The following is a 13,059-nucleotide window of genomic DNA, read 5'->3' on the forward strand; positions in this document are numbered from 1 at the left end:
TTTTTTACGCCAAGAAAGCACCGGTAAATTGCCCCTTTCAACTACCATTACAAAAGTATATGGATACATCCCACGCTAGTCCTGATTCCTACGTATCGAGTTACGTTCGTTGGCAGCAATCCGGCCAGAGAAGAATTTTAGAAAACACCATTGTCAAGAATTTTAAGGATTTTAAGCATCTTTCATGCTTTCCAAACTTCCAGAAACACACCTTGTGCTGATGAAGTAGATGCATTCGAACTTAAGCTTGTCCTCAGTAATCGAGATTTACGTTGAAACACTGAAAGAAACAGACAGTGGGAATATCTTAACACTAAGCCTCGTCCTGCTCAATACTGAACAGCCTTAAACATCCATCAAAAGAATTCCGGAGTTAAATGTAGAAAGAAAATGCTTCCCGAGCCTAAAATGGTAAAAGCTCCTGGCTTTTTTTTAATACTCTATGGTGTACCCATTCTGAACCATTCCCCTTAAGGAGAAGGATTTCTCAACTAAAACTAGAACAACTGAAATTATATTAATTAAATTTTCGTAACGTTAAGAGGTGTGCAGACCTAGGGAGAAGTTGGCTTACAAATAAAGCCAATTAAGCCCAGATAAAGACAACAAAAAATTGTGCTGTGACGGTAGAAATCGTGAAAGATCGGTTTGGAAATTAATTCTAACAAGTAAGCTGGCTACTGCCAAAAAAATAGAGGAATTAAAAGACGGGTGAAAAGATGAATTAGGTATTTTATGAGGAAAAAAGTGCACTGCTTAGATTGATATATTATAGGCAAATCCAGTTTCGTGACCCAAGCTGGCCCAGTACACGAACCTTAACGCAATGAACCGAGATATGGGTTGTTATGCAATGGTAGCAAGCGTTTTTGTTGTAATCAATGCATGTGCCGACATCTCACCTTGACATCGAAGTTTCGCCTCGCCCATTGTGGTCCAACGTGACAGAGAAAATCAAACCAAGCAAGTCACGTGTATTCGGTTCACTTAATACTCAATTTTATTGCAACCCTTAAACCAGAGTTACCTTAAATGCCATATATCTTAATTGGTACGCCTACTCTATGGAAGTAAATCAAGTTCATTTCATCCAAAACGTTTTTACTCAATGGCCTAAGCGCCACTAAACAAAGCTGAGAAACTTTTTCAATAGGTTCCCTGAGAACTTCTTTGAATAGTATCATACCGACGACGATCGTTCTAGCCACTTCCCCTTCATTCGCTTTACAGCAGCTTGAAATCTTAATAGAGTTATAATTACTTTTTTCTATTTACTTTTCACGCTGGTAATCTTATGAACGTTATGTTTTCGGAATTTTATAGAACACATGTGACTCCTGCTGTGGGAGTAATCTATTTCTGGATGAGGTCTCTGTCGGCTTGCGTCACGCTGCGAATTTCGCTTGCAGGTTGTTCCTGAAATAGCTGTCAGCTCAAGTGTCATGGGAAAAAAGTGGAGGAAAAAAACGCGTCTCTGATTGGGCAGAATTTATTTGGTTAGTCACGAAGAATGCCATAGTCAACTCCCGAAAGTTTTCACCCCGGTCGACGTAGAAGGTGGGGTCGTTGATGATTTCGAAACGTAACTACCGCTAATGATTTATCATGTGAACATCATAAATCGAGATCTCCGTTCAGCGAATGATACTCCACTCTCTAGTGTTACAAAGCTTAGGCCAAGACTTAAACTAAGGGATGTTGATGGGTCTCCCTCAAAACAAAGAAAAAATATGACTACTCACAGAGGAGAGTCGCGTTACATATCACCCACAAAAATGGTTCGACAGTATTTTGGCAGAATTGACCACTTGACGTAAAATGTCGTCTTAGAATCGCCAAAATATTAGGTATCTGTCTTCTCGATAAACATTTGCCATACTCTCAACGTGTGGCTTAATAATACCTCCCAACTAGTATCTGGGAGGCCTGGGTTCGAATCCTGTCGAAGCCCGAATTTTTTCAGGCTTCTTTCCTGAAATTGCTCAAATTGTAGCTCACTTGCAAGGATCCTGGCTTTATTTTTTTCACTCTTTAGTTTTGGCATTAAAGAGTATTTCCCTCAAAGGATAAAGGTAGGTTTTTTTTAAGTAAAACTCAGAGCTATCAGAATTCTAAAATGCTATTTGCGTAATGTTTAGACTTGTGCAGAATTTTGCTCACAAATAAGGTCAACCCCAGACATAGCAACATAAACTATCATGTGAGGGTTGGGAAAATTAATTCTAGCAAGAAAGTTGGTTGCTGCCGGAAACATGGAGGAATTAAAAAAATGAGTCGGAAAGTTAATTAGTGTTTCGCGAAAGGAAAAATGTTTTCACCATCACACACGTAAACGAAAGGGAGTATAAGTTTAATATTTTATCAAACAACTTCGAGGGGTTCTTTGCATTCTCATCTTTTTCAGTCGATATTTATCTGTGTGGATTGTGGAGATGTCAGTCTAATAAAAAGTCTGAGGCGTATCTACATGCTCCGGCAAAAATATCGCACGAGTGTCCGCAAAAGGGGATTTAGACTTACTAGTTCCTGCTACAATAATTTTCTTTTTTCTTTTCTAAATAATCTTTAACGACTAATTAAAGCTCTCTAAGCGTTTTGTGAATTACTAGAAAATGTTTGATCTGACGTTAGATTGCCGGAACGAATTCTAGTGCGGGGGCACACTCGCGTCTCAGTGTTAGTTAATTGTGCACGCTGCATGGTTACTGATTGTGCGCGACGACGATCTTCCATGAGACAATGACGACTTCGTGGGTAAGAGAACTTCAGAGCACTTTTGAGGTCATGAACCTGGTAACTTAATCGTACATATACCCGTGAAAGAGCGCCGTGAGTTTGAAAGAACACGGCACCAAAGAGATCCTAATAATTGTGATTTAGTAGTTTTCATCGGAGTTGTGCACGCTTTTGGCATCTTTCGGAATTTGTCGAAGGTGCTTTCGTTCCCAGAAGGCAAATTTCTCAGAACTTGCTATGCAAAGAGCACAGACGATTTCGGTTATCTTTAAATTCACCCAAATACTGAATAAAATTGCAATAAAGCGCATAACAAAGACCTATTGAAACAATTCAAGGAACTGTTCCACTGTATGCATGTAAATAAACTTGAAATCGCACATATCTTTGCAGGAAGTCATATCAGGACGTGTGGAATGTACGATGTTGGATTTTATGGGCTTAACTGCAAAATACCAAATACAAATTATCATGCGTGGGCTTTTAAGAGGCCTTCTGGCAGCTCTCTGAATCAACAGACTTAACTCGATAACTCTACTGACACTACTTAGATATAATCTTTTAATTCAGTCTCGACTTTTTATCTTCAGAGAGTTCTGAGTGCAAAACAATTGAGACCAGTGTGTGTGGCAAGGTTCGAACAAGCTGCACGCGAGCGGAAGTCTGACGCTTCTTGATCAAAATAATCAATAATATCGCCGACAACACTGGTTTCTCCATCCTTGATTGCATAAAATTATTAGATGCGGTGATTTATTGTTCGGATAATTTAAGCAATAAATAGACTTTCCGATTAGACAGATACGAAGCCATTTTGGAAATAACCAAGCTCAAATCATCGGTCGCGAGCTTTCGAACAAGCTCGCTTTGTTGAGAAAACATCGCTCCTGCAGAGATGCGAGACTTACGAGCGGATAAGATTTATCAACTGCTGTTTCTAGGATCCTATGAAAACAATTTTTCCGAAGCGTAAACATTTGTGGCTGGCTGTCAAGCCAAAACTTGACACTGCACTTGGCATCGTTGCCAAATTGTAAATATTGCACAAGAAAATGGCGAGGTTATCTCGCAATACTCCCAGATATAACCCGCTTATCAGATGCAGCCGTGGCTAATCACATGGCTAAAGCGTGCCGGTAGCTTTACTAAAAGTAACCTTTCACCGCCAGGCTTATATTTGCTTTACTAAACAATCCCTCGACCAATCATTTCAATCCAACCAACATTACAATGCAACCATTAATAATTTCATTGTGCTCAATACAAATGTTCTTGGGACAAAAAAGTTTTACTAGTCAAAATCGGTACCCCATCAACGTAATTCTGAAAGCTTACTTCGGTGCACCACACAATCACCCTGGGGCAACGCTCAATTTTCCCAGCAAGAGCAAGGAAAAAATAGCATCTATTGTGGAAAGTGATATACGGAAATAGATTTTCGTTAAATAAAGAACTGAAGGTCAACAATGACTCTTTGTCAAAAGGTCACCTTCCAATTTTGGAGTAGCATAATGAGCTTTCTGGAGCTAACCGTTCCGAATACTACACGCAAGTTAACGATCCGATTAACACCTTTTTCGCTAAGTTAAATTCAATTAACGTCATCTTAAGTTGCTGCATCAGAGATACGCAGGAAAATTGTGCTGGGAAGAGAGTTTTCTGTACGATTTAAACAACACAGCAGCCACGTGAACATATTAAAACATTCTCTGAAACACTGAGAGCACTCGATCAAAACGCGACTAATGAATTATTGTCTTAATTAACACGACTAGAATGGCGTGATGATCGCCGATAAATAGATAAGGTTCAATGGGGTGTAAACAATTTGTTCGCATATTTATACATCATTCTTTCCCTCTCAAGACCATTTGAACCTTGATCGCATCTGTGCGCAGAGCGGAGAAGAGAAGACCAGCTCTTGCAGAACTCGAGACCACTATGAGTTTTTCGTTTGATGATTTCCTTTCAGCTGGGCAGATTTTGCTCTTATGTTGTGTAGTCTGCGTTTTCCTAACAGGAAAAGCAATATGGCAAAATTCTTTTTCCAAGTTGCCCCCAGGTCCTTGGGGCATGCCAGTTATAGGTGAGTTTAACATTCCTAAGTCAAAAAAATTTATTTGGCTAGGTTCTTTAACTGTTCATCTTTATCGCTAAACTATGACTCTCTAGCCTTGACACTCGTTTTTAACAGCTGCCAAATTGTTTTGACGTCGGAAGTCAAATAAAGTAAAATTTTCAGTAACTAAGGTTAACTTTTAAGAGAGCCTGCACGTGTTTATCTTGAAAAATAATTATGCAATTTTGTCGATTTAACTCTTTGCAAGATCTTCAGGAGTTATGTAACGCCTCTTACTTGGCCTCTCAGTACCGGTACAGTACGCTAGTGCGTGAGCACTTTCTTCTGTTTAATAAGACTATGTAGCTAAGACTTTCTATGAAATCGCCTTTATTCAGCAAATCAGATTTTGGTGACTGCGGACAATAAAAGAAATGCAAAGAATGGAAATTCTTCGGAGTTACATTTTCTTTGCTGCGAAGGAGCAATAACTATTTCTCCGTGAGAAAGACTCTTTGTTCTAAGAGTCAACCAAGAAACTGCATTAATGAATAGGTAATTAGAGAGAGTGCCCCTTGCATGACAAGAGCGTCCGAACGTCGTGAATATTGCGTGTTCGTGGCCGATAGTGACGGAACTTTGTTTATTTTAAGTGTTTTTTTTTCAAATAAAAGCACAAATTACGCCTGAAGATTCCAACGCGACTCAGGCTAGCACAGAAGACCGTATACTTCTCCGGTCAACTAAATCTTTGTTCACTAATCTACAGAAACCTTTTCGAACAAAACCAAACAATTAAAACCTGATTTGAAATAAAGTCACTTTGGTAAAAATACTCATGATAACGCCCTTTGCGGAAAATGTCGGGCCATTAAAAGTTCTTTCAATTTGGTCTTTCGAAATATAGTTTGCTTATTCGCGAAACTCAAGAAAGTAAAGGATATTACAATAGAGCTTATTGGCGTAACGGATGAAGGAAAAGAAAAAGAACTTGTGGCTGTCATTGAGCCTTTCGAAAATCATCAACTTCAAGTAGAAAAACCAATTTTAAAAGCGTTTTTTAGCAACCAGAGAATTTTTACATTGTCTGATCTTTCTGTAGCTCTGTGTAAACAAATTTGGACTTTGACACTGAAGCACACCCTGGGATTAGCAAAGGCAAAAGCCACTGTTTAGTACTTGGAACAAATTACGTTAACGCTATTCATTCTTACAAAAAAAAAACATTTTGAAACTAAATTATCCGGTTAAGGCGTGATTCAACTTGGAAAACAACAAAAAAATTCAGTTAACCAAAGCGAGATTTTCGGTCGATGGAGATTTTGCCGTCACTGTAACACGGGCAAACATCATCCAGGCCACGTGCTAGGCACAACCCAGAGAACAAATGCGGACGTGAGCTATTCTCTAAATAAGCAGTACCTATTATTTGAAAATCTCGCCTGTTTTCAAAAGAAAATTACAGCACACTATTTCTTATGCATAGCCTCATTACTGAGAGAATGTATCGTGCTATTAGCCTACGTCTGAGTCAGCTCCTTTGAAACGTTTCCGTAAGACATTCATCCCGTCACTTAGTGTCAATAAGGGTAGACAGATGAGTCATTCCGTATTCATACGTAAGCGGCTGAGACGTGCTCGAACTTTTATCTTTTCAAAGGCAGTATTTTAAACAATGGTTGACAGGAGTGTTTCATGACTAAAGCCTAGAGATTATTGATATGGCTTAGTAATATTACGTTGATTTGTCTTTACAAATGAGTAAACTAGGATACAAAGACCAAAAGATAATCGGTAGATTAAAGGTCTCGAAGTCCAACTACCCTAATGAAGCTTTCACGGTCATTTCAGTTCCTTTCTTATATCTGCCCTTGTAAGTTGATGCAACGAAGTTAGGTCATGGTTACTTTTCAAAAATTGACATGCAGCTCCTCAGTCTACGATGGAACTGAATAAAATTATTTCGACAGTATTCTAGAGACGTAATTCTCATAAAATAACTTGAAAAAAATCTCTTAAGACTGATCACCACCCGGATTTTACCACTCCACATGATATTAGTGACAGTTTAACCTGTTTAACCACCATCAAACAGCAAAATGTTGATCGAAGATATGTTATGTTAGTTTAGCTTGGTTCAACAAAGATGTAACTTCTCAGAAGCAGACCTGACGTTTCTAAGATTTCAAAAAATTGTATTCCTTATTAAAAGTTTTCTTTCTTTTGACCCAGTTTTAATGCATTGTTTGTGATGACATTTTTGGTCAGACCTAGAAGAATGCATAACGAACTCTTTTGGAATAGTTTTCGACTTAGGATTGGGTTATCGACAAGATGGTTCATTTCATAGATACGGCTGTTAATCTTCATCAAAATGTCCACCGAAATAAAAAATTATATTTTACTTAGCTCAGAAAGCCTGTAATAACAACTAAATGACTTGAGTTCAAAAATGTAAATCTAGTTTGAAGTCAGATTTTAAAGTCTGCTCTTTTAATGAATTGTTAATTTTTCCGAATGTTACAATAGGTGCTTGTTTCCGTTTGGGAAAAAATCCCCATATTGAGTTCACCAAGATGGCGCAGCAATACGGGGACGTGTTCAGTCTGATGCTTGGGAATCGCCTGGTGGTGGTGCTAAATGGACTCGATACAATTCAAGAGGCCCTTGTAAAGCATTCCACAGCCTTTGCTGGGAGACCACAGCTCCACACTTTTAAACTTGGCAATCGTGAGGGCACCAGTCTCACCCTGAGTGATTACACTCCACAGTGGCGTCTAACCCGTAAGATCAGCGTCTCTGTGATCCAGAATTTTGCAAAGAATACAGAAAACTTACAAGAAAACCTGCTACAGGAATGTCAACGCTTGATTTACTTCCTTAAACAACAGAAAGATAAACCCGTTGACGCCCTCATAGCTTTGAAGTTCGCAACAGGCAATATCATTCTTAATGCACTCTTCGGAGTTAAGTTTTCATACGACAATGAAGCCCTTCGAAAAATACTTAGCATCTCTGACCGCTACGGAAAAGCTATATCTGGCAGCGCCATCGTTGATTTCTTTCCATTCTTGAAGTACTTCCCGAACAAGGCACTCTCCGATCTCGTATCCTTAATGACGGAAACCTTGGATCTCCTTGGTAAGATGTTTATGAAGAACAAAGAGACCTACACCGATGGGCACGTTCGCAACATCGCCGACAGTTTCATCGATACGGTCGAGAAAGAAACAATGAAAGACAAAGAGAACAGTTCGAGTAGTCAGAACACACTTAACATGGCTCCCCTACTCAGTGATGAGCAGATTGTCCAGGGCATGGCAGATCTCTTCGGCGGCGGGTTCGAAACGTCGTCAACAACTCTTAACTGGGCCCTAGCGTACCTGATCAAGTATCCCGACATCCAGCGCCGACTCCAAGACGAACTAGACCGAGTGGTTGGAAGAGAACGCCTTCCTGTTCTTGAAGACTTGGCCTCACTTCCCCTCCTCCAAGCTACAATCTACGAACTTATGAGGATAACATGCCTTGCTCCTCTTTCAGTGCCCCGTTCAACGACCACTGAGACGAAATTTCGCGACTTCGTCATCCCAAAAGACACGATGGTCTTTGTTAACTTGTGGTCCGTGCACCGTGATTCAGAAATCTGGAAAGACCGCATGTTTTTAATCCATGGCGCTTCCTGAACGGTGCTGGAGAGCTGATCGATCCAAAGTCCTTTGGAGGCTTCCTACCATTCTCTGCTGGTCGTCGAAAATGTCCTGGTGAGCCTCTAGCCACGAAAACAATCCCTGTTTTCCTTGCAACGCTAATTCATCACTTCCGATTTTCACAGGAAGGTTTGCCGGAAGAGTGTCAAGGCATTAATCTTGAGGGCAATTGTGCTCTCACCCTAACGCCAGACAAGTTTTACGTACGTATCGAGGAGCGAATGTAAATAAACTCTATAATCGAAGGAACTACGATTTAACTGATCTCAGCAACATTATTCAAAAATCATAAAATTTATAAAAACTAGAAAGGGACATGCAACCACTGGAAAAGCTAATTAGCATCAGAGTTTATTAAACGCGACAGATCTTTATAGCTGATATAAACTTGTGTTATACACTTTGAGATGACTTCATAGGTTGAAATCGTCATTAGAAATAAGTGTAATTCGTACTTCACTATTTTTTATATAAAACGCATAATAATCATATTATTTGTATAATCTATTGATTCGATATTGATACACTAATCGCCATTTCGCTTGAGCATGTTTAGTTGAGATTGAGTCGTACATTGCGACAGGTTTTCACGTGTCTTATCCAGAGAGATAAGTCATGCGCATGTACGAAACCACTAGATCGAACTTGAGACACAACTATGTACATATTGATTAAACTTAAGCTTTTTCATCAAACTTCTGCTTTCATTGTCTTCTCATAGCTCGGCTACTCTATATGAACTCAGTAGTCCTAAAGGATACAGCTTGCCCGCCATCATTTGTCCTTCTAACCTAGATTCAACAGGGAAACCTGATCCTTAACTATGGTATAATAGAAAATGCTACAAGAAATTGAGTTTCTTTTCCACCGATCGTCTGAAGACTCCTGATGTGTGTTGAAGCCAATTGAACTTGAAAACAATCGAGGTCTGGTATGGTCAAAATTCTTATCAGATATGTTCGTTCAAACTATCAGCAATGTTTTTTTTCTTTATCAGTGACTAATTTTTGCCCTCTTTACCCTTTACCCTCGCCCAATTAATCAGTTTGTGAAAATACAATGCTCTAAGAAGCTCACTCTTTAAATGATATCAGTTTGAAGAAGAATGTTGCTAGTCAGACGCAAAGCTAATTCACCCTAATTCACCACGTCCGTGATGGAGATCAAGGCAAAGGCCAACAAAATTTGTGGTCTCCTTTCAGTAAATGTAACCTCAAAAGGACCCGACCGATGGGCGATAACACTGATGATAAACTTAGGCTGCTATGATGGTTTTCTTTAGGATTTAGACGACCTATATGTGCAGCTAGGTAAAATAAGCTGATTTTTGTAGAGCAGGTTAGAATCGACATTGGTCTCATGGTTATCACCCAGTGATACCGTGCAATTTTTAACGAGAAATGTTCTCATTGTCGTTGATCAGTACCTTTCCACCTGAGTATAATTTCCCTTCAAGAAAAAACGAGATAAACACAAGCAAAGTAAATATTTGTCTAGTAACTTCTCTGAACAATTGGATCTATCAAACCGTGACCATATCATGTCTTGCAGCTTCGTTCGATCAATAGCGTGTCTTAAGCCTAAGCTTCTCAGAGACACTGCAACAGGAACCTTGGGCCTAATCGCCCAGTTTGCCTTCGACGGCTATATTTCAGTGTTTCGGTCCACAGAAGATTGTGGTAATGATTTGACCGTCCGCAAATCAAGGCCAAATACAAGCAAAGAATCTCATGCCAAACATGTGCTAACCACAACCCAGAAAACAAACACAAGACCTGACCTATATTTACCAAATGAGCAATTAAAATCTTTTTTAAAACTATTTAATTAGTATGCACAACCATGACGGTAGCCTATAACAGTTCGATCATGTGTTAGGATTAAGGCACGCCATAAAGTGCCACAGAGTTTACCCTGAATAAGGTCTAATGTTGTCTGGCATGAAAGACGAGCTGTTCAATCATATCTTTCCCTAAGAAGTATTGCAAACCGCAGGCTTAGCACGTTTGTCATGCATGGCGAAAGCCGACAGATCACGACTTTGGCATTGCTATATCACCCTTATGATCAATTTTTTTTTCAAAGAAAAGAAGTACTAGAATACAACAACTGTATTGCCATAAGTTATTATAGAACACTTTCCTGCAGATATCGGCTCCAGAAGTTCACCGCAATGGAATGTTTCCAAGAAAAAATTTACACAACTAATGCTTAATCTGTCTCTGTAATTGTTTCAATTTCCTGCAGGAGTCGAATAAGACCTCATAAATTGGAATATTTGAGATCAAATTAGTCCATACTTAATTGTTGTAGGTCCACCCAGTGAAGGTCAGATTTTGATCGCTTTGTAGCATGCAAGTAGTCACGTTTCTCACTTGATTCTTGACAAAGGCTACACAACAGAAAAAGATTGGGACGAGACAGGGAGTTATATAATATAGAGAATGTAAGTTCATGCTGAGTGCTTTGAAAGCTTAACTTTTGATAACCTCGAGACGGCGAGAAATGAAATTTCTTGTGAACTAATTTCTCATTAATGCCACGAATTCATTCCTCTTGTTACAAATCTCTGTTGGCCCAACCAGGACATCGGTGAGTATTATGGCTGGCTCGGGGTACAGAAACAGATTTAGGGAAGATTTAAGCAATCTTCCACAAAGCCTTTAACCAGTTGTGCACATCAAACAAAAACGCACATGTTTTATTACTTAAGGATCCTGTCTACTCTAAGCGATTACCGATGATAAGTGAAGGACTCCTTAGCCAAGGTAGAAAAAATGGGCTTTCCTCTGATGACTATCCCCCACCGGATTACGTATTCTCACCGACTGGACAAGCCCTCATAAGGGAAAAAGAGAATCTCCATGCACCTCCTTCCTCAACCTGCCACCTTTAACAGCGTCTTACACCTGACCGTAAAGACATAAAAGATGCATAATTCTTGTCAGTGATATATACCTCATGCTGATAACGTGCAATAAATATGATTAGCAAAGCTGCTCATGATCGATAAGTGTTCTATAGCGCCAATAGAGTTTTAGTAAGACAATTCCGAATACCCTTGTTCAATTGTGAGAGGAGTAACTTTATTATATTTACGTTTTCATGGAAAACACCTGGAAAAATTGAAATTTTTACCTTCATGATCAAGCTACTACAACTAAGTGATTTTGCACTGTGCTTTTGAATAAAGCTTAAGAACACATTGACAGAGACTGTCCTAAAATAGAAACCAAGACTAGTAATTTGAATTTTCCGCTCTGTCGTGCGAGAGAGTGTTTCCTTCTCGATACGTATTCAGTGCTCAGTGGTTTCGGAAATCGTAATACTATTTTGGTAAAGTTCGACAAGAATTAACGGAGACAGCGTGCCACCCAAGTTTCATAGGATCAAAAGTGCCCACTTGATATCACTTTTACCGCTTCAAACTGTCTGCTACGTGATAGTCGTTTCTTAATACTTTCACTTCGCCTTCAGCGATAGTTAAGAAATGCCGGGAACTTATTAAGTCATGGGCTCCTGGAAATGTTAAATTTGTTTTTCGAATATGTTTGATAAAAACGGCAATAGGGTTGCATTTCAAATCACAATCATTCAACAGCTCAAAGGTGAAAAGAAATCAGTGAAAGAACCCTTTTAAGTTGAGAAATATTGCTCTTCCGTGATTTTGTGAGTGTTGATCCAATATCACTGGTTCGTTGTTGATTGATCAATTTAGCACCACGCCCGACTGTGAAGGAGTTAAGTGGACACTTGAATTCAGTTTTCCTGTTTTGATTCGGCGGTCATCCTTAGGTAAGATAAAAGCACGTTGTGGCTTATTTTTTGGTTCTGCGGTCATAATGTCCCGGGAGATTAAATGAATTGTGGTCCATTCTATTTATAGAGAACAGCTGACGGGGTAAGGATAAAATAAAAATTGTTTCCCAGCCGCAGGCGAGTGCATGTTCCACTGAGTGAGTCAGCTGAGTTTCACATTTGATTTATATGAAACTTAATGAATGAAACTTTCACTGTCTTTACTAATTTATTTGTTTGTCAACTGGTACCTTCATTCATGTTTATAAATATGCTTATATATAACAAATGATAATAATAATAATTTATGGGGAAAGTGGAAAGCCGGGCATCCCTGTAAGAATCAAACAAAGTTGAAAACCAAAAAACCAGAAGTATTTAGATGATTTCTCATTGTTAGATGTTCAGGGTAAATTAAAAAGTATGGAATTAACCTCTAACTTTTGGTTATAAAAATGAAACGAAATTTTTGTTTTAAAGCGATGATTCCTCAATTTTTACCAAAAAGGTGTTTCTAAAAGTGCAATATGTTAAGTTCCGTATCTTAGATCCATAAAGACAGAAAGATTCCTTCAGATTTAAAGCAAGAGTAACCTCTATGATTCTTCTTCATATTCATGATAATTTAGTGATTTTACTTGAAATTACGATGTATTTGAACTTTCGGACATAAATGAAGCTCAATTAAAAATGGCAAGCCATTCTTACTGCATATTCATTCTCTTATGAATAGAATTGTGGATTCTCTGCGGCTCT

The 13,059-nt window shown here is 38.9% G+C and overlaps 1 protein-coding gene across 1 annotated transcript; it reads left to right on the top strand.

Moving 5' to 3' along the window:
- Positions 1–4,624: 4,624 nt before the first annotated feature.
- LOC131781918 (cytochrome P450 1A1-like) lies at positions 4,625–9,200 on the top strand. Its single transcript, XM_059098635.2, is given in 3 exon segments — positions 4,625–4,822; positions 7,325–8,446; positions 8,449–9,200. Coding segments are annotated over 3 exon segments (1,551 nt in total). The 5' UTR covers positions 4,625–4,677; the 3' UTR covers positions 8,733–9,200.
- The last annotated feature ends 3,859 nt before the right edge of the window (positions 9,201–13,059 follow it).

The sequence above is a fragment of the Pocillopora verrucosa genome, chromosome 3, assembly GCF_036669915.1.
Source record: "Pocillopora verrucosa isolate sample1 chromosome 3, ASM3666991v2, whole genome shotgun sequence".
Lineage (NCBI taxonomy): Eukaryota > Metazoa > Cnidaria > Anthozoa > Scleractinia > Pocilloporidae > Pocillopora > Pocillopora verrucosa.